Source organism: Hyposmocoma kahamanoa, unplaced genomic scaffold (assembly GCF_003589595.1).
Source record: "Hyposmocoma kahamanoa isolate Upper Pololo Valley unplaced genomic scaffold, ASM358959v1 160, whole genome shotgun sequence".
Classification (NCBI taxonomy): domain Eukaryota; kingdom Metazoa; phylum Arthropoda; class Insecta; order Lepidoptera; family Cosmopterigidae; genus Hyposmocoma; species Hyposmocoma kahamanoa.
In genome coordinates, this window is record NW_020653575.1 from 883,230 (window position 1) to 906,405 (window position 23,176).

Consider the following 23,176-nt stretch of genomic DNA (forward strand, 5'->3'; position numbering starts at 1 on the left):
TAAAACGCTTCACCCATATTACTAATGGTTGATTGGTGGATTTTAGTAGAGTCAGCATCAAAATTATTGTAATTAATTTAACATACACTATTGATTGAAACTGAAATAATAATAACGCACACACTCACTGCCCAGCCCCGCCAGGGAAACCATGTATCGCGGGTGTCATGGACACACATAGACTACCATAAATTACACCCAAAGTCACGAGAAAAATAGATGTAGAGCTTACAAATATTTCTCCCGGCCCGGGAATTGAACTCCAGATCTCTGCGTGGTAGTCCAGGGTGGTAACCGTTGGCCACAGAGGCAGTTTTAATTCATCTAAAAACAATTGAATTTTAAAATCATTGTTAATCGTCAACCCATTTATATGTCCCACTGTTGGGCACGGGTCTCCTTTCAGACGAGGGTTGAGGCCATAGTCCGCCACGCTGGCCCAATGCGGGTTGGGGACTTCACATGTTTTCCGAGGGTTGTGAACCTTCTTCGACGTGCAGGTTTCATCACGATATTTTCCTTCACCGAAAAGCTCATGATAAATTTCATATTAATTTTTCAAATTAAACTCAGAGGTGCGAGCCCGGATTCGAACCCACGACTCTCTGCTTGAGAGGCAGTAGGTCAAACCAATAGGCTACCACGGCTTCCAAATCATTGTTGGTTTATGTTAAATGTTAAATAAAAAAAAGACAATTTTGACGCTGACTGTACTATTAATGGTTAATAATTTCCTTAATTGGTTCAACCAGGAATTCCAATGTCAAGATTCTTAACCGTTCGCCCACCGATTTTATTAAGTCAAATAATAATTAATTGTGTTAGTCGATTTTGAGTTCTTGCGTTTTTAAACTTGTTTAAGTTCAGGAAATAAGCTAATTTAAAAACCGATTTACGATGACTTTCCCTTATAAAGTTTCAATCCCGGATAAAGTTTCCCTTGTTCTGCTCACCGCTGTATGGATAATTCAAAATCGTAGTATTCTGCAATACTGCATTATTGTATAAAGGCTGCGATGTGATGCAGGGTACCTTTATGTATGGATTAACATAATTGATAGTGGTGGTAGTGTTTATTTCCCGCATCGATGGCGTACATAGTCGGGGTCGTCAGTGAGAGTGTCAGCGGAGGACGACGAAGGCAGAGACCGAGGTTGCAACGGCAGAGGGGCGTCCAATTGTTGCTCTTCCGCTATTGCCCAAATTATATCCACTAGGAGCGGCTGGGGAAGGTTTTTTATCGCGTCTTGCCTCGCTACCTGTGAATTAATTAAAAGTTGAAATTTTAGGAAGTTCCATTATATTTACAGACAGGATTAATCGCCGTTCCACTTTGACGATTGCTATGCAGTATCTCTAACATGGGTTTACAATTAGTAAAGTTAGTTACCTCATAAAAAAATCGTATGTGAAATTTTAGTTATTTCTATTACCACTAGTGGCGGTGTGCAATTTGCCAAAGAAAATTGACAAATATTCGAGGGGTCGCTAGCTACTATTAGAGCCTCATCACATTGGCTCTTACCTACTAAAGAAAAAAGAAAAAGTTTGATGTTCCTTTGAGTTCCTTTTTCTGACGTCTTATATTGTAACAGTTCACTAAGATTTCTGAACACTGGATCACAGGGTAAAGGAAGGTCATTTATATCTAAATAATACTTTTCAAACTTAGAAATCACACTTTTTTGTTCTTGTAACGGTTATACTCATCATTAATCATCGTTAATGCGTTTATATTACTTGTTTATTACTATTTTTAATTATCAATGATTTTCACCATTGTGAATATTATTTACTATCAAATGACAACTAAACGATTATTAAATAACTGATTATAGTTCGTTCGCATTTCTTAATACCTACAAATGGAATTTACATTTGTAATAGTGAATTCAACTAGTAATTCATATAATAATTGGTATAAAATATAGCTTGCAAAGATAATCCAGAAACCATTTTTGGCATAGTCTAAACGCCTGCAAAACTATTATTAGCAATTACACATAGAAGATAAACTGTCTTTTTAGATGACAATTTTTGCAAAGGCGTTTTATTGTTTTTTTAAATAACTTTTTATAGAAGCTTCCTAAAATAGTGAAAAAAAAGTATGCTTCGGTAGAAAATAGTTATATAAAAAAAGGAAATTATATGCTGCTAGTACCATGAAAAACCTAAAGTAGCCCAGCCAAACTGACGTCAGAATGGCTGGCCACTTTATTTCTTTAATATTTCCATCAGCGCAAAGGTAGAAAATATGTTAATAAAGGTAGAAAAAATGTAGTAAATAATGAGCACAATTTGATTTGTATATCTCGTTTGGTCCGGCCAACCTGACGGACACCACGCGTGTTGCTTACCAACAGGCTCACGACTTGCTTGTCCCGTCACTTGATGTTATAAAAAAAATAAATAAAAAAAACACCAAAAGATAGAGCACAAAATTCTCTTTTAATAATATCAGTATAGAATACTAAAAAACCGACCTCAAAAGTACGTGGAATTACATATAATTACCAAGTTTTATTGAAATCGGTTACCGGCAAGTGCGCAATCCCGGATTCATCCCCTAGTTCGCCACTAAATCAACTATTAAAATAATTGCTTTTATAACAAAATTTAGGCGCTATTTATAAAAAGGAATCTTCATGCGTGAACAACCACCCTTAGAGGTGGATGATTTTCTTCAAAATTAAATGGGATCACTATGGAGGTACCTTCTTCCTAACAAAAAAATAAATGTGAAATCGGTTCACAAATACCGGAGTTATCGCGTAACATACATACAAAAAAAACTTACAGTCGAATTGAGAACCTCCTCCTTTTTTGAAGTCGGTTAAAAACAGTTGAAACGAGTTAACGTGTTCGACTTATCGAAACTTACCCTAACGATGCATAGCTGAAATATCATTACATAATTTCAATATTCGAAGGGTCGTATTCTAGAACTCTACTCAATGCTCAAGTCAGGATTGCACTGGAAACACAAGCACTGGAAATACGACCTTAATGGCAGGGACTTGACTATGATTTCGAGTGCTTTGAATCATTCTCAAATCCTGACTTGAGCATTGAGTAGAGTTCAGGAATACGACCCTAAAACTGGGTTATTGTTTTTTATATCTCAAAAAATTATTTTGTCACTTAACGCGTTATATCACATGTGGCTTTATTATTACCAAGAGCATGAGTTACAATTATGACAAACATTAATTATATATATTATTGTCCTATGTTGATAACCGCTTCCCATAATCGTGGATTACGTCCATTGGTGATAAAGGAATGCATGTGGATTAAGAGTTAACTAAGTATATTTTTACTTACTGATCCAAAATGATGTACAATCATTTTAAGTGCGTATTCTTTGATATCCGCCGCTCGCATTCTGTCCGCGGCTTGTAATATAGCGAGGACGTTCTCCGGAGTCACGTTGCTTTGCAGATTGTGTTTGCAGAAAACTTGCAGGCGGTTGTTTGTGAAGCCTGCACATGAAAGATTTTAATTTTTCAATTATGACCTCACTGTATTATGGTACCTCCTGCTTTGGACTTTTTAGCTTGTTCGACAAAATCTTGCCCCTTTTAAGGGTTGTAGAATATTTACAATAAATATATATTAGACCACGTCACATAAGTGAAGTAATTTACGCGATCGCTAGCGATAACTGTCATAGTAAACTCGTGGTAGAGACACTGTTCTCAACGCCAGCGATCGTTTAGCTTGCGGCGGTTAAGTGATGTAACAAGAGTGTGAGCGCGATTCCGGTACTGTCACGTGACCTTTTTATAGTACCAATTTTTTTTATTAAGCATGAGTTATTTTGGGAGGAGAGTTTCACCGAAATTGTGAAGACCAAACATGAAATCCGGATAAGTTCTATGATTGCGCTAGATTGACCGCGGAAACATTTATTGACCTGTATTCTTGCTAATATCAAGCCAGGATCCCAATTCAGAACTCTTCGATATCTTAACCGAATCGTTCGATTGGATATCGTTCTCGAATCGAAGGACGCTTTCCGATTCAGATTCCGATACGATATCGTTACCCAACAATGTTTACGGAGTTAGTCGGCGAATATAGATTATAAGAAAAATGAAATCCTTTTATATACATTTTTAAGACTTTAAAGGCCTAAAATATAGGAATGCATTAGTCTCGCATTAAAATAAATTAATAAAATTGAACAAAATCCAGATTTTATTTAAAATAATAAAGGATTTCCATATTACATTCTTGTTTTGTAAACAATAGGACGTTCGGTAACTTTCATTCGATAACTGTGTTCTGAATAACGTTTGTAGCCTTTGCCGGTCGACAAGTTCGAGAAATTGTACGGGTGTGATGTCATTTCGGTTCGGTTTCGAATACGACAGTTTGACGTTCGATTCGGTTATTGTGAATAAAAAGAAATCGTACGATATCTAATCGAATCGGTCGACAACAGAGTTATCGTAGGGTTCTGAATCGACCTGCAGAATTGGAATCACACTTTAATTATGAACGAATAGTATCTCTATTCTTCTTTATATATTGATTAATAATCCTTCCATTTTTATGGTCGATAAGTATGTTGTTGCATGGTGGTGGTCTTTCTAAAACTGCTGAAATTATTTCCTCTGACGACATCTCTAAACTTGAGATGTCGTCAGATGAAAACGCAAAGAAAAGGCGCTTGCGCGTTTGATCTTACAACATACAACCAAATAGAGATCTAAAAAATGTCATAGAGTGCAACAAAAAATTTAAAAGGTTACATTTATTATATGTATTATGTTTTGTAAAAAGTCATGGAACAACAGTTGTCGTTTATACAAATAACCTTGTATAATAAAAATCTTTAAATAAAATCCACTAACACACTCACCGTAATAGATGGGCGCTTGGAATAAATAGAGTGAATCTTCAGTAGGCATATTGGTGTCGCCGTAGTAAACGTACCGGAGTAAAGAGTCGAAGGCTTCCTCCGAGGGTATTGTGTCGCAGATTTGAATCTGTAAATGGTGAACAGTATTAATAGTTTTCAAACAGACAAACCAGCAGAGATGGCCAACCCATACAACGCTAAATCGATATCAGATGTATCAATTAACGTAAGGGACATTTTGTCGAAAATAAGTTACATATACCATTGGATTCGGAAGTTCCCGCTCTATCGATTGGTATTATTAAAATTTAGGAATGCCCAGTGGTTTAAAATATAGTATGTCCCTTATATTAAAAAACATTAAAAAAAAGATGTTTAGTTGTGTCTTACGTTACTAATATTTTATGTGTAAACCTTCGCGCATAAGGTAAGCAGTACGAGAAATAGAAAATTATGCGTAATTCTATAGTAAAGGATCCTTAACTTTGCTCGGGACGTGTACGGTTAAAAAAAAAGCCTATATTTAAGTTCTTCTTTTTGTACCTGTTTCTTAATAAAAAAAAATGTAATTATAAACACAATCCGTAAGACTTTATTTACTAAAGCAGAGTGGAGAAGGTTGTGTTTCAGCAATATCTTAGCATTAGCCATTGACTTACAATTATATGGACGTCGGGTCCGCGCTAAAAAGTGTCCGCACTTGTAAGGCGCTAAAATCGTATACAGAGCGCTATCTCCGCTTTAGTCTTCATTTGTTCTACTGACAGCGCGATACTGCGATGACATTACAATTTAAATTTCGAATAGGTTGACTTGGGACATTTTTTGTCGTGGTTTTTGTATTAGACCCGTCGTCCATTTATTTGTAAGTCAATGGCATTAGCTGTAAATTTTTTCAATTTTTTTAACGTTCCATTACACTTACGTAAGTAATTAAAATGGTTGTACTTAACTCTGCATAGCCATAGAATCAGTAAAACGAAAACTTATTATTAAACTTAAAAATCTTTATGCAGGCCTACCGTTGAACCGAGTCGGTTAAACGGAAGGAGTGTTAGTTATGTCGCGCTGCACACGAGATAATTTCAACAAGATTTTTCTGACGATACTCAATAAAAAGTTGATTGAATCAGTACAGAGTACTAAAAAAAACTGACCTCAAACGTTTATGGAATTACATACATTACTTGCAAACCGGATTCATCCCTTAATTTGCCACCCTTCGAGGAGGAATAGTTTCTTCAAATATAGACCAATACTGAGGTACCCTCTTTCCAACAAAAAAAAAGTATCACCAAAATCGGTTCACACCCGGAGTTATCGCGTATCTTACATACAAAAAAAACATGCAGTCAAAATTGAGAACCATCTCCTTTTTTGAAGTCGGTTAAAAAAGGGCCTACCAAAGGTCCTTTTTTCAATCAACTTGTTATTGAATATCGTCAGAAAAATGTTGTTGAAATTTTCGTAAACGTGACAGTTAGTAGTCCTCCCGCACAGCTACCTCAAGAACGGACTCAGTTAAGCAGTAAGCCTGTACTTACGTTAACTATATTATCTTCTGGTGAAAAAGATCTGAACATTGCTTCAAAATAAGCGGCTCTAGCTGCTAATATGGAACGATGTCCCGGCCTCATAGTGGATCCCACTCGAAGCTTTACGTCAGCTAGTTCGGCGCCGCCGCTGCTTACAAATACGCACATGTCTTGTTCTAGTGTTGTCCCTGGGAAAATACACACACATCTTCATGACTGTCTCCCAGTGGGTAGACAGAGACACGATATATAATGAACATTATATAATGAGCAGTGGTCAGAAAAAGGTGTTCCACATATACAGATACATGTATAGATAGTAGCTACAAGGAGCGACATAGAGTTGTTAAAACCACCAAATATTAATTAATTACTGTTTTCGAATTCCTAAATGTAAATTATACGTAACAAAAATTCGAAATGTAATAAAGTTTTTATAATGAAAGAATTTTTTTTAGACGCATACGCCTTATAACGCACACACGCAAACACTCAACATAGCCCCGCACTAGGGAAACCCTGTGTCGCGGGTGCCATGGACCCACACATAGACAACCACAAATTACACCCAAACTCACGAGAGAAATAAATGTAGGCCATAGAAATATTTCTCTCTGCCCGGGAATTGAACCTGGGACTTCTGCGTGGCAGTCCGGAATGGTAACAGTTCGGCCACAGAGGTAGTTAAAAATTCCTCTCTTTATACTATTTAGATGAAGATAAATGACCGTACATGGCACAATTCACGACCATTATAATAATAGTAAGGTACGTTCTTAATAAATAAATTTAAATAGCTTAAACATCAACATGTTGTCCTTAGCGAATGGCTCGCTGAAAGCGTTGTTAGTGTAAATCAATACAAACGTATCAACCAAAATTTTATCAACTGCACAAAAGCCGTGAATGGTCAAAATATGGACAAAAATCCACATAAATTACACAGGGATTCAAATTGACGGAAGGAAATTTGGAAATAGTCAGGTTACCAATGATCTCCTCGTCGCAGTCGTGATGCAGCGCAGGCGGCTGTTTGGCCGGCGGCTGTTGCCGGCGTCGGATAACCTGGACCATTAGTGATTGCTCCATCGCTTCGAATTCCGCTGACATCACGATTGGTGTGAAGTTATAGTCCTTTACCACGAACCTACGTAAAATATACATCTATATAACCTACGTGTAACGTATAGTATTTGAAATGCATTATTGAGATTTTCTTGTGAAATATTTCCAACAGTTTTTTTATAACTATTAATATAAAGATTGAACACATAGAAAAGCTTTTTCGATCCGATGGGACTTGAACCCATGACCATATTGCACCGTGTTATTGCTCTTACCAACTGAGCTACGGGTCTAGTTATAGAGTAGTCGAAATTCTCATATGTGTTTTTTTGTTAAAGATCTTTGTACTGGATATTTTTCGGCTTGCTGGGCCTCTAGTGACATCTAGTAAGAGATTTTAGAACCTTCTTCACCGCAGTCTTGTATAGTATTTGAATTACTTGTAATTGACGACATTGGTGGGGGCTTACGGACGGCACTGTGAGCGTCGGATGAGGTCCCGGCTTCGATTCCCGGTAAGACCAATTTAGGAAATTAATTATCTGTGATGAAAGTTCTGGGTGTTGTTGTGCCTCGGAGTGAATTCCATTGCTCTGGTTCTAATATTACAGGGAACACCTGGTTCATTATTATTATTATTATTTATTTAAAAATTAGTTATGTAAATGGGGCCAGCGTTTTTACTGCTTATATAGTTTAAAAGACAGACAAAAACAGTGCTTTAGCGTTTAGTGAAGATCTTAAATCGAGGTTACGTATAAATTGAGAAGTTAACGTTAATTTGTGCTAAAAGCAGAGCTCCGTCACTCACTCGAGGTTACGCGGTAAGTGCCTACCGCTGAGTGTATCGCCGACTGCAAGCGCTCAGACAAGTCTTTCATTTACATTACAATCCTTTTACAACCCTTTTAAGAGCTTTCGGTGCCGCACGACTGTACACGGCGGGCAACATTATTTTCACCTCTCTGAACACGTGGTTAGGTTCCTTTTTCCTCGTAATGAGCGCCAGGTTTCATTAGTCAGATTTAGTAGGCGATAGCGTAGGTATTTTCGATTTTGTATGAGACGTAGTAACAATTAAGTAATCTATGCTACAAGAGACGTACGACACACGATACGTAATAGTTATCATAGCAGGGACTAGATGGCGCTACTATATCAGGTCTCTTCCAAAAGAGGATATTTTACATTATACGTAATAATTGTTACAGTGGAGCCTAGATGACGCTACTGTACTAGGGCCAATGCTATAGGGTGTCTAGGCATGAATCTGATAGCAAATAGAAAATGGCGAAATTTTGCCCAGAGGGCGAGAGAGTTTCTGTGTGTATGTAACAATAATAAAGTTGTATTTCTTTCTAATTACCTAAGACAATACTCCTTAATACAATGCAAGTTAGCGTGATGCGCGGCGTGTAACGCCTGCAGGACATTGCTGTAGCACAAATTGGCGCGAAGGAATCTTGCGCAGAGACCACGCAGTCGTGGGATGTTAAGGCGGAAGGCGAGTCGCAGTACTTCCATTACTAGAAGGATTGTGGCTGGCGAGGCTGGGTCTTCGTCTAGAGGAAAAATTAAAGAAACTTATTAAATACAATTGAAAATAACCGACTTCAAAAAAGGACGAGGTTCCCAATTCAACTTTATTGTTTTTGTATGTTAGGTGATTGTAAACCGATTTTGGAAAAATTTTCTTTATAAAAAAAAGTTATTTGGAAGTTCGCATCTGCAATTATAAAGTGATTAAATGGGATAAGTAAGATTTTTGGGAAACGTACTAAATATTTAAAAAAAAATAAGTAAAATATTGTTTTAATATCAAATAATTTTTTTTTGTCATATTAGGGTCGCCACGGGGTAGGAACAACCTAGCGTGAGACCAAGTTTAACCGTTGCATAATGCTTTCAGATATGGTACCACGTGGCAGTGATTCAAAACACAAAACTAACATTGCAGTTTTGTTTTTGTATTTGTGATACCAACAAACGTATCACAATTGTTATATTTGGGACCAGTGAAATAACATTATATAGGGTCCCACGACTAAGAAAGAAAGTACTTTAAATATTGTGGACAGGATATTTTGCTTCATGGAAACATAATTTTATATTTAAAAGTAGATAGATATACACTTTATTGTTCACATACAAGAACAGTACATGGACAACTTAAAACTAATGTGGGTAAAGGCGATCTCTTTCAGACAACACTTGAGGTAGAGCTAATCGGAGCGGGAAAAGTAATGTGCCAATTTACAAATAAAAAAAAAATTAAATTATATATAACTTCCATCATAATTAATCATATACTTAATAAATAAATAACGATATATTATACCAACACAAATATATGTTATATATAAATATACGTAAATAAACTTATACTTACTAATAAATATATACACGTCGCAAATTAGGACCGTGTTAGAAAATATTTACGCAATCCGATTTTGAAAATTGGGAGTGACTTAGGATGTCGAATTTCAGATGGGCGATCGTTCCACAATTGTGTAATACTGCTTTCAAAGACTTTTGAAAGTGGCTTGCCTCATCTGGGATTCGAACCGAAAAAATGGGAAATAAAGGTCTTGTATTTTTATGAAGCCGATCGAAAGAGTCAATTATAAGGATTAAGAGTCTATACAACCTCAAATGGCTTCGGTTGATTCCGCATAACAGTGAAAGTGTTGTATCAATCACTTTGGAAAAAATATACAGTGTGGAAATTTGTAATGCCACCTGTGGGGAAAGTACGCTAAATACTGGAGATAGAAAATTTTACTTTAAGGAAACATTCCTTTATTTTTTAAAAGAAATAAAACTGCATTCATGGATTTTCGAAAATTTCTAGCAACACGCGGGTATCGAACCCGCTTTAATCTGAAAAAAATGCACCCTGCACTTTTATTGCAGCGATCGATAGGGTTAATTATAAGAATAAAATCTCTCTCACAAAATTGGTTAATTAAATGAAAAAAAAACCTAAAATCTTAACGTATTTTAATAAAACGAAAAAAATGGTAATCTAACTAATTAGTTGCTCGAAATAAGCTCCATTTTCTTGGATACACAAATTTAATCTTTTAACGAATTCATTTTGAGTCAACTTTTAATAACGTGTTGTGATGAATTGTATTACAAATCGTATTCAAAACCTCAGCCTTCAACTCGTTTACACTCGCATAGGATTTAAGGTAAATTTGATTTTTAACATATCCCCACAAAAAAATCTAAAGGAGTGAGATCAGGTGATCTCGCAGCCCATCTGATTGTGCCGTTTGTACCAATCCAGGTATTAAAATGGTTACTAATGTAGGCAGTAGTGACTCTGCTGTTATGGACTGGAGCGCCATCTTGCTGCAGAATTATTCGATTTCGCTTTTCCTCGGATAAAACATTTAACTCATTTCTTAAGAGATCCAGTATTTAAAGATACTTGAGAGTGGTCAAATGACCTTCGTACACGTGGACTAATACAACCATATTTCTCATAATTCCGCACCAAACGTTGAAAGAGAATCTTAGTTGATTTTTATTTTTATTTATTTACCTTAAATCCTATGCGAGTGTTAACGAGTTGAAGGCTGAGGTTCAGCATACGATTTGTAATACAATTCATCACAACACGTTATTAAAAGTTGACTCAAAATGAATTCGTTAAAAGGTTAAATTTGTATATCCAAGAAAATGGAGCTCATTTCGAGCAACTAATTAGTTAGATTACCATTTTTTTCGTTTTATGAAAATACGTTAAGATTTCATGGTTTTTTTTTTATTTAATTAACCAATTTTGTGAGAGAGATTTTATTCTTATAATTAACCCTATCGATCGATGCAATGAAAGTGCAGGGTGCATTTTTTTCAGATTAAAGCGTGTTCGATTCCCGCGTGCTGCTAGAAATTTTCGAAAATCTATAAATGCAGTTTTACTTCTTTTAAAAAATAAAGGAATGTTTCCTTTAAGCACAAATTTCTATCTCCAGTATTTAGAGTACTTTCCCTCCAGGTGGCATTACAAATTTCCACTCTGTATAGTAAAATTGAGGATATATACTGATTAGTATACGGTGTGAAGACACGATTCCTAAAAATTTACACATTTAACAAAATACCGCTGTATTGAATAGGTACACACGCCAGCACATCAAGCTACACATAGACGTATCTTGTTCCGTTGCACTGGAGGCAATTTTCGAACAAAAATGTGTGTCTGATGTGCCGTTGTCCGTACTTTTTCTTCGTTCTTTTTCGTCCGTTTTTTTATATCAACTGAACTAAATAGAACACGTATAGTATACGATATACATTTTTCAAATTATTTTAATTTCGTTTGTAAAAAAAATAAACTGAAATAAAGCCAGTGTCCCTGCCATATTAGAACCATATTAGTACGGGAAAACTTTAAATTCGAGCTGAGGGAGTATCGACTCTTGATTGCTTTTAACTAACATAGCATGTACTTATGGCTTTAATTTCTAAGTTTGAATGCGTAGCAACCACTCCTCTGGAGATAAAACCTGAATGTTGAACGAGGTTCACAACCCTTGGGCCAGCATGGCGGACTAATTCACGAGTCTTGGGTCTTTCACTTGCGTTTTCCGCTTGTTTGCGTGACTCGCTTCGCGCATACGTAAAGGTCTGTCGCGTACGCGCAGGTAGGATTGTTCACGCTTGCGCCGGCCGCTTGCTTTGCTTTGGATTTCTTTGCGTTGTGTGAGTTTGATATCTAGCAAGCTTGATATTTCACGCAAGCAACAGGGGACGGGACCACTGGCCAATCACAGAGCAGCAGCCGGTTCGAGAGTGTCGACAATCCAAACAAAGGAAAAGGCGCCGCATGTGCGCGCAAGTCAGAGATCACCCGTGTCTGGCAGTGGGAAGTACAATGGGTGGATTAGTTACTTACCTTTCTCAGTAGGATCAATTCTATCCGTGTAAATGTAGTTGAGCACCATCCGGAAGGCTTCGGGTGTGGCTTCAGTCAGTTTTACGGTGAGCTGTGGCTTCGACTTGTACGTGACTTCAGACGCTTTCTCTTCGCCTGCTTCTATGCGTTTCTCTAGCTCTTCACGAGCTTCTCTGATTAAATAGATGAAGCGATATATTTTTTAGAAAAAGAAAAATATTTTTGGTACATATAGAACATTATATAAAGCCGTGGTAGTCGTGGTTTGATCTACTGCCTTTCAAGCAGAGGCCGTGGGCTTGAATCCCTACTCGCGCGTCTGAGTTTCTCACAATTGGCTCACAGAGACGCCAACTTTACAAGGAAACGCACAAAACGCGCAAAAAACAGTTAAAGCTTAATATGATATTGAGCGTTAAGTGGTTTTCGCGTCTCCTTGTAAAGTTGGCTTTTTTTACTTGTATCCCTTTTCACTAGAGCTACAGAATTTTTCTGCGAAATTTAATTTGAAATATACCACGAGATTTTATTGAAATCGGTTATCGGAAAGTGCATGATACCGGATTCAGCCCCTAGTTTGCCACCATTAGAGGTGGAATATTTTCTTAAACTTTAAATGGGACCAATACTGATCGCGTAACATACACACAAAAAAAATACCGTCGAGTTGAGAACCTCCACCTTTTTTTTAAGTATTTTAAAAATGGAGTTCTATAGTATGTGTTATATTATATTTGACATTTACAGTGCCTATTTTCAATAAGAAAATCTGTATACATACTGTATTCAGGCAAATAAACTTATTCTATTGTATACATTTTGTAGCAAATATACCTAATAAACCTAAAAATACAAAGATCTGCAATAAGCACAAAGAAAAATTCGCAATATCTACTGATATGTTGAGTGTGTGCGTTATTTATTTATTTATTTATTCGGTCTATAGCTAAGTAGGTGTCCCTGGTAAGGCAATAGACGCTAGTTCCAGATCAGTTAGATAGAAAGATTTTTTCTTTGTGTTGTTATACCTTTGCATCAATAATTATAATAACCTTCTTAGACCTGAAAGCTAACAAAGAACTCACTTGATTTTAGCCCTTAAATACTGTGAGCGAGCAGCCAACATAGCTTGATGAGCTACCACGGGTACTTGCTCCGGGCCGACTAGCAGAGTGATGTCACAGAACTGTTGTGATTTTAGGATGCGACCGAAGTCATCGTGTAGGGTGCAGCGAGGGTAGTTTGACAACTGTGTAAAGAATTAGTTTTATTGGGTTCGAGTTTTCAAATACACTTTTTTTATAATATCAAGTGACGGGACGAATAAGTCGTGCGCCTGATGGTAAACTGCACGCATGTCCGCCTGCAGTGGCGCCCGTTATCCTGAGACATAAATTGAAAAGTCCTATGTGCCTGTAATTTCACCAGCACCCTTACCCTTCAAAACAAGAACGCAGTAATGCTTGTATTACTGCTTGGTGACAGAAATAGGTAATGTGGCAGTATTTCCCTGGACGAACTCTTTCACAAGGAACTCTACTGCTACTCATCTTTTGTATTGAATATCACGATGTTTTACTATCATGATATTAAATTCATCTATTTTTTATTATTCAACTAGTTTGTAATTGCCTGAAGGCACGGTATGCTGAAGGCACTGGTTCGAATCCAGCCGGATCGTAGGAATTTTTCTAAGTGTTCCATCTTTGTATTAATAATTATAATGAATCATGTAACTGCCTCCGTGGTCGAACGGTTACCATGCTGGACAACTACGCAGAGGTTCTGGGTTCGATACTCAGGCCGGGAGAAGTACATATGTGTATGGACTACATTTATTTCTCTCGTGAGTTTGGGTGTAATTTGTGGTTGTCTATGTGTGTGTCCATGGCAATACAGGGTTTCCCTAATGCGAGGCTACGCGTGTGTTGCGTTATTATTATTATGCGGTATTATTATATGTATATGTGTGGTTTATATTGAGCAATTATCCTGAGCTCCCAATTGTAATGACAATGTAGCACTGTCTTACCTGAAACCGGAACAGCTCTCCACTTCTAACATTATTGTCAACGGTACCACCGAAGATGTACATAGCATCGCCGACCACTGCGCCTGCGTGAAACAGTCTGCCTGATGGGATTTGCGAATCACCTGCTGTGTGGACCACGGACCTGTTTTGGGTAAATTAAAACAGTCGTAATGAAGTAAACTTCATAAGACCAAAATGTATGATATTTCAGATAAAAGGCATTAATAAGGCTTATTTTTTTAATGTTACCGGTGAGTTTGACATTGTGAGATCCGCTTTATGAAGTGTAGTTCCCGTCGTCTATAGCCACAAGATCTTATCATGTATTCGGTCCATATTTATAAACAGTATCTAAGTTCGATATTAAGAAAAAAATAAAAAAAACAAAACAAAAATATTTCGAAATTATCAAGAAATTTAATTTCTTTGATAATTATCGTGATAATTATTCGACAAATCGTCGGTGTTTTGTAGAAAGGGCCATTTCGAAAAATAACTCAGGGGAGAATGTTTTAGGTTTTTACGACTGTTTTAAAATATTTACATCCAGTTTGAAAATTCAATTTTGATTTAATTAAGTTTAAGTTTTAAAATTGACTTTAAAACAGAACGTAAATATTTTAAACAGCCGTGAAAAATTAAAACAACTTCCTATGAAAAAAATTTCAAAATGGCGCTTTCGCCCTTTCTACAAAATACCGACGTTACATCCGATAATTATTCATGCTGATTCATAGTTCTCTTTAATTTTTGACTAATGACAAATAGTTAGAAAACTAAATTAAAGAAAAATCTTTGGGAAAACGATTTGGTTTGTGCCTTTTTTATACGTCTCTGATAAAAACACATGACACGACAATGCCAACGGCATTTTGTTCCAATTTTATAAATATCAAGATAAATATCAAGGTATACTTTACTAAGATAATTATGGAAGTGATAATTATCATTGATAATAACCAACCCTGACTAATATTAGGAAATAATAATATAAAAATTATAACACAAAAAAATCGAAATGAAAGAAAAGGAACAAAAACAATAATAAAATGTAGAGGTACTTTGTGTGGAGGCAGCTGCGATAACTTCAGTATTTAACCGTGTATCAGCCGAGATGTCATTCAGATTTCGAGATGAAACAAAAATTGTTTCTGTAACTCCCATTTAAGGCCGAAACATTCTTACAATGTGTAAACTTACCACATTTGAGTATCTAAATCGTAACAGTGCAAATCAGCTGGCAGAGTATTATCAGCTGCTCCCCCAAAGACGTATAGATGTCGTCCGTGCGCCAACATGACGTGTCCGTACCGTCGAGCCGGCGCCGGTCCGGCACAACGGAGAAGATGTTCGGTGCACACACGGCTCCATCTGGTAGGTAATTAACACGTTCACAGTCTGTCATAAATCCAGAATCCATCCAGTTCAGAATGTCATCCGAGGCAACTATTATAAAAAAAAAACCTGCTATACTATCAAAGAAACGCGTGAGGCAGGTCTTGCTTGTAACCTTTTACAATTTTAGAAGAATGTACATACACTAATAAGGTATAAATTTAAATACACTGATGCGCCGCGATGCTCCGAGCTCGGTATTGTCAAAAATAGGGTGGTTTGCATTAATATGAGACATAAGTGTGCCTAATTCCAGCGTGATCATGGTCGAGTTTTGGTAATTTGACTAGCCAGAAAAAGTGTTTATTTAGTCGGTTCTAGTCGCAAAAAAACTAGATTTAGTCGGTCCGTCGTTCAAAAGTTATAAGATTGTTTTACTGTCCACGCTGGAATAAGCTTATTCCAGCGGCACCATTTCTCAATCTCGAGAACCACAACACCTAGCTTAGATCTGATTAAAACACTATTTTTTTTAGTCGTGATTTAGTCGGTTCTAGTCGTAAAAATAAACTAGATTTGGTAGTTACGCTGTTTTGAAGTTATTAAGGAGTTTTACTGTCCACGCTGAAATAAGCTTATTTCGGCGGCACCATTTTTGAGTCTTGAGAACCACAGCTCCTAGCTTAGATCTGATTGCACTCAGAAAAAGTTGTGAATTAGTCGGTTCTAATTGCGAAATTTTAGAATTAGTCGCCCCTCTGTTTAGAAGATATTGGATACATCTCAGCCATGGTCACTGGACCAAGGGACCTTGGTTTGTTTGAAAAAACATATATACGCAATTTAGATCCGAAAAAATTATCTAACTTCCAATCTTTATTTTTTTATGTATTTTAGGAACTTGGATGGATTAGTCTTGAGCAATCTATTTTTTTTATTAAGTTACTTACGTGAGTGATTCGAAGTCAAATTGGAACAGCGCGTTGGTGATCTTAGCGCCACTCTGGCCGCTGAAGACGTACATCTTGCCACGGGCAACAGCCACGGGAAAATTGCAGCTCGTTGGGGGGCATTGCCCTTTCTGTTCTACGCGCTCCCATTGGTGGTTTTCACCCTTTTCAAAATAAGAATTTGTTAAATTCAATTTGTTAATAGTGTGGTAAAACTTGAGTGAAGGAACATATAGGAGCATAGGAATTAAAACCAATAAGTCACATTTTGACTTGTTTCTCTTTTTTAAACCAAACCGTAGTTTTTATACGTTACTATGAATAATTTACCTAGCTTAAACAGGAACTGTTAACTCCACCTCAAAATTAAAATTAAAATAGGCTTTATTTGACATGCATAAATTTCAAACAAAAAATTAATAAAAATAAATTCAATTAAAATAAAAATAAAAAAGAAGCCTACAAAATAATAAACAAAATAAAAGCATGTCAAAAGGGTCCATGACTCAGCCTCTGAGGACTATGCTGATTACATAGCTCTCGCTGTTATTCTATCATGACCCGTCATAAATTGGAACACCACAATTCAAATAATAATATATATGTTACATGTTACGTACAAAACAAAAATCAGCAACAATTGGACGAAGTAAGTAATCAATTTGAATAATAAGTAATTTAAAAAGCATAATACCAAATATACACAAATACGTTTTAAACGCACGAAGTCATTCAATGGAATAGACGAAATTTATCGGATTTCCGAAGCTTCTAGTGAGTGACGTAATAATAATGAGTGAGATAAAGTGAGGTGCAAGCCTTATATCATTGGGGTAGGGTGTTATCACAAGCTACGGAACGATTAAATACTTACGGTCAAATTAACGGTCCACATGTCATTGAGGCGAGCGTTACCATCGTAGCCAGCGAATATCCACAACTTGTCGTCGTACACTGCGGCGCCGTGTGCTGAACGAGGAACTGGTTCTCTGAGAAAACACAGTTGAATAGCAATTCTAACGATTTAAGTTTTATTACTTAAATTCTAAGGAAAAAAATTTAAAATCGTGAAATAGGTTATCTAACTCATTATAGTGTACATACATTTTATGCAATTGTCAATGCATTTTTTTATGGTACTGATTACAAAAAACAGATTAACTATTGTATAAGTACACTATTATAATATAAATGCATGTTTATTAAAGTCATTGTCAAAAAATTTTTTGGTAATAGGCATTGACTTACAATTATATGGACGTCGGGTCCGCGCTAAAAAGTGTCCGCACTTGTAAGGCGCTAAAATCGTATACAGAGCGCCAAACTCCGCTTTAGTCTTCATTTGTTCGACTGACAGCGCGATAATGCGATGACATTACAATTTAAATTTCGAATAGGTTGACTTGGGACATTTTTTTCGTGGTTTTTGTATTAGACCCGTCGTCCATTTATTTGTAAGTCAATGGTAATAGGTAATAATTTACACTTGAAAACGTAACTTTTTAAGTTGTTGCTCGTTCACGATGCTGACTTTCCTGAGAAGAAGAAGAATGAACAAGAAACTCTAAAACGAAACTCTAAACTCTATTTAAAAAAACTTAAACGCTGTGGAATACACTTTGAATCATAATTGTGTGGAAGCTAAACTGTCGTCTTTCCACACAATTTTGTACTATGACTTTTCAATTTAAATACTTATGATGTAAGTTTTAAACTTAGAAAATGATAATCTTAATACTTGTTCCAGAATCGTATTGCAAAAACGTATACAGTTCCCCATAAAAGAATCGTTTACCTTAGTTAAACGAAATCGTTGTACCATGAGAAATTTTGGTTTATGGTATTTTGTTATTCCAATTTTTAAGCGTAGCACTTTCTGTTTGACCCATGACATATGAACAAATTTGTTGAAAAAAAAAAAACATTAGACATATATCCTGGAGCGCTAAGTCAATGAACAGAATACTAGACGGGTTGTGAGAAAACATTTGCTGCGATGAAATGGATTCATATCCTATATATAATCTTTACATATTATAAATACATAAAATCGCGAGCGAAAACTACGGTATATACAAGCAGACAGAATTACAAAACTATAAGAAGTTTGACTAACTACTTACTGTCCAGTGAATTTCCATTGCACCCACTGAGCACTGTGAAACTTGTACTCGAAGAGATCATTCTTATTGGTCAAGTTGGAGTTGGCCAGGATGTCCCCTGTGTAGCCGCCGAACACGAACATTGACGATCTGTACACCTATATAACAATTTTATACATTTAGTACAAGTGTTGGCAATATTACATAGGCTGCTTTTATCCAGTACCATAGAGCCGGTTATATTTTTGTAGTATGGCAACTCTGTATATCAATTCTACGGTTTGGATTCGCTCTGGGCCTTTTGGAGGGAAAAGTGTCATTTTTATTTTGACTTTCAATTATTTTGTGAAATCTAGTTTAAAGTGGAATAGGATAGTGCTATTGTGCCTTAATCGAAGATTAAAACGCGAAATTATACGAATCTCGAACTAAAATACCCGTATCGGCCCGTTCTAAGGAATCCCGAATCAATCCAAGCACGCCGCCTCAAATTGCCTATCCTCTTTGTGGTGGCCATATTTACAGAAATATAATTAAACGTTTATGTTTTCGGCTGAAGGACTTTGTTTCCATGGCCAGTAATAATTTAAAAAAAAATCTACTGTTTGGTATAAACGCACGCGATGGGTGTTTAAAATATAATTTTAATTATTATTTAACCGACTTCAAAAGGAGGAGGTTCTCAATTTAACTGTGTTTTTTGTGTGTGTTTGTTACGCGATTACTTCGACATTTGTGAACTGATTACGACGATTCTTTTTTTGTTGAAAATGGAGTTCTTCAGTAGAGGTCCGGTTCAAATTTTAAGAAGATATTTCACTTTTAAGGGTGGTACATTAGGGGATGAATCCAATTTATTGAACTTTAGACATTCTCCGTTAATCGATTTCAATAAAACTTGGCACATTGAAGTAGCTCCACTGATGGTGGTGACTTGATGGGAATGGCAGGCAGATATGAGGAACTCCTCACAGAGTACAGCAGCTACCTAGTGTTTGGGTTCATATTATTCGTTTTGACGAGGACTTCTATATTATACGTTATTGTTGAGGAAACAACGGTAACAGGCACAGTGAAAGTGGAGCTAACTTTTGAGATCAATTTTTTTTATACATATAAATGTTATAAATACTTATATTTTTCATTAAACTCAAATTTCATGCGTAATACGACAACAACTAACAGTAAATGTATCTATAAAGGCTATCAAATTAAATATTCAACAGATATAATACTAAAAATCTTGTAGTAAGTTGTTATGGCTATAATAACAACTTTTCTAATATAACCCTATAAGGGTTCATTTTAAACTTGTTACGATATGAATGACGCAAATACAAACCACGGCAGAATGGTGGTATCTCGGCGCAGGAGGTGTGCCCATGCAGCCAGTCTTAGTCCAGGACTTTTCTCTAATGTCAAACCGAATAAGATCGTTCAACATGGATTTGCCATTATCCCCCCCAAACACGTATATTGCATCTTTGTATGCTATCGCTGTGTGCTTGCTTCGTCTGAAAATAAAATATTTAGTAAATCCAGTGATAAACAAGATTTATCAGAACATCTATATCAAAACAATACATTATAAATAATGCATATTTCACATTAGTACAAAACACACAAACTAACAAAATGGAAAACAATAAAACATAATAGGCAGGCTTAATTTTTTCATCGGTCGGCTAGGTTTATCCTTAGGTTTACATACATAGTATCCGCTAGCAAGAATGATGTAAGTTACAATTTTGAGGAAATGATATTCACACAGGTCTATTCGGAATTCTAGTCTATGTTGTGATGTAAATATGTTTAGGTAATATTGAATATTAATATTAATAACTTATAACCAGGGCCCCTAGTTTGCACATTTTAAATTCTCTAAGTTGTGTACACAGTATCAATGACAGGATTTTGTATGTTTGGTATTTTGCTAAAAGTTACGAGTAGTAGCTTGTTAGTGCCTAGTCATTGAGCTACTATTCACTGCCATTGCATTTTTTTGGTACTCTGCTCTTCAATGGCGACACGTCGATGTTGTATTATAGTCTATAAATTATTTCAAATTCATTTATTCATATCAGACAACATAGTCCATAATTACACTAATACATAGAATTACATCACATTACTAATTATATATTACATATTGGTTACATTAATTATATTTTAAGTTACGTCAATGCGATTTTAAATAATGCCCAAATAAATAAAATTAATTCAAGTAATCAAAATTAAAAATTAAATTACCTTGAATTCATTTGACATAAAAAATACATACTTATTTTTAAAACATCAAGTAACGGGACGAACAAGTTATGGCAAAGTCATAAGGTAGACGCCTGTCCATGACAATAACAGTGCCACTTAGAGCTTTAAATTGCAAAGATCTGAGGGGTACTGCCACTGCGTCCGTCACCCTGAGACGTAAGTTGACAAGTCCCATGTGCCTGTAATTTTACCAGCGCCCTTACCCTTCAAAACCGGAACACAGTAATGCTGACATTACTGCTTGGCGGCAGAAATAGGTAAGGTGGCAGTATTACCCTGGACGAACTTTTTCACAAGGAGCTCTACTGCTACTTAAAATTATATTTAATTTGAAGATTAAATGGCTGCTTAAACGTGATAAAAATTAAGATGTACAGTCATATACACAAGATACCTGACCCCCCCAAGTCGATTTTGTCGACCTTTCAATTTCAAAGTTCAATACTCTCAGAACCAAAAGGCCGGTTTGGGCATGTTAGGGGGTCAGTTATCTCATGTATGTGATTTACGTAGTAATTTCCATGGTAGTTGTAGTAAGGAAGTTTATTGCAATGTAATTTCTGTGGAATCTCAGTGGAATTACAATGATCCGTGGTTTCAAGAAAAATAGTAGACTTGGGGCAAAGTCCATTAGTGTAATAAGGGGGTTTGGTGTGATATGAAACTTCTTAAAAAGTACTTATTAGTGGTCGGATTTAAAAACTTACACAAATATCTTTTTTTTAGTGGGAAATCCTCCACGGTGTCCTTCTCGGGTGCTCTAGTGAGAAGGATCCGGGATCGACTTTGCACCTATATACATCGAGAACCTAGGAGGAGCTACGTCCCCCCTTTCCCCTCATCACGACAAAGCGGGTCACACCGCCCCGTCGTCCTCCTCGCGGTTGCCAAACTTACTGGCGAACGGAGCCTCCGCTCCTATCGCCTGTAGCCGCCAAGGTACGCCGCCGCCGAGCGGGATCGGCCCTCTCCCGTTCAAATCTCCCGATCTCCTTCTGTGAAGCATCACCGCTTCACAGAAGGAGACCACTGCCTCATAGAACTCTTGATCCGCCAACATAGCCGCTACGACATAAATACCTAACCCAAGTGCCCAGAGTAATTTGAAATGCATATAGAAATTAAACTATATGACTGAGTGACCCGAGGTGCTTGCCAACTATGGGGGTTCTATCCCAACCCAACCTTGTACACTTAAACCTTATACACATATATGTAACACACAAAATGCTTAACCACAGGTCGACCAAATATGTAAATTTGAAACAAAGTTCATGTAAAAATATTCTTACCTTGCCCCAACAAATTCATAACACTCGGACATACGTTTCCATTTGTGTACGGTCTCGAACGGACCGAACTCCATTCGGAGGCTGATGTCCAGCTCATTTGGATTGCGTAGCTGCTCCGATATCAGCTTCGCAATGTTTTGCATTCTTGCGTTTTGCCCTGGAATAAAATAAATAGGATTGATTATTAGGGAATAGTAAGTAGGGATGAATAGCAACTTTTGAATTCAATACACATTTAAAAACAAACATAATACACAAGAACAATGTAATACAATTAATTGGCCAGAATACAGTAATTATACACAGATTTTGCATCAAATCACTAACAGTCAAAAAGCACGCGGGCATTTTGCACTTATTGTAAGTAGTAAAGAATCGAATTTAAAACTTACGAGTTAAGTCCAGATTACATATAGGCAGGAGAATTAGTTTAACCATTATAATTAAAAACAAAAAAACAGTCATTTCATCAGGAATCTAGTGGTTGTAGTGACAACGCAATTTCCTGCGTAAAAAGTTCTCGAGGCAAAGTGCGAAGTCGACTATCGAGTCGTTGCTTTCATCGGACCTTCTGCTCACATGTTTATGTTATTCGCTGCGAAACGACAGACGCCCGGCAAAGAATATACATACACATTTGGACAGGCTACATAAATGTTTGATGTAAAATTCGACGCATTTCAAGAAACAGACCTTGACGATGTGGGGATCAATAGGGCTGGTAAGCATTACTCCGCTTTTATTACGAAGTTCTTTCGACGTGTCGACTTTTTCATCACGCCGTCTGCTCAGATATATTCTCAACCGGCGAAAGGTAAAAC

General features: G+C 36.5%; 1 protein-coding gene across 2 annotated transcripts in view; it reads right to left on the reverse strand.

The window, feature by feature from the left end:
- Positions 1-672: 672 nt before the first annotated feature.
- The window catches only part of LOC113240634 (leucine-zipper-like transcriptional regulator 1), a 24,597-nt gene continuing 2,093 nt past the window's right edge, over positions 673-23,176 (reverse strand). The window contains exons 1-15 of one of the 2 annotated variants that reach the window (XM_026477977.1): positions 22,356-22,557; positions 20,135-20,306; positions 18,814-18,950; positions 17,565-17,679; positions 16,691-16,854; positions 15,606-15,776; positions 14,406-14,547; positions 13,459-13,622; positions 12,374-12,546; positions 8,834-9,029; positions 7,392-7,549; positions 6,412-6,590; positions 4,868-4,994; positions 3,325-3,482; positions 673-1,259 (exon numbers count right to left, since the gene is read on the reverse strand). In XM_026477977.1, the coding sequence (XP_026333762.1) occupies positions 1,074-1,259; positions 3,325-3,482; positions 4,868-4,994; positions 6,412-6,590; positions 7,392-7,549; positions 8,834-9,029; positions 12,374-12,546; positions 13,459-13,622; positions 14,406-14,547; positions 15,606-15,776; positions 16,691-16,854; positions 17,565-17,679; positions 18,814-18,950; positions 20,135-20,306; positions 22,356-22,498 (2,385 nt within the window). In that variant the 5' untranslated portion in view covers positions 22,499-22,557 and the 3' untranslated portion in view covers positions 673-1,073. Of the gene's footprint in view, positions 1,260-3,324; positions 3,483-4,867; positions 4,995-6,411; positions 6,591-7,391; positions 7,550-8,833; positions 9,030-12,373; positions 12,547-13,458; positions 13,623-14,405; positions 14,548-15,605; positions 15,777-16,690; positions 16,855-17,564; positions 17,680-18,813; positions 18,951-20,134; positions 20,307-22,355; positions 22,558-23,176 lie in introns of those variants that run through there. The other variant, XM_026477976.1, reaches the window with a different exon arrangement.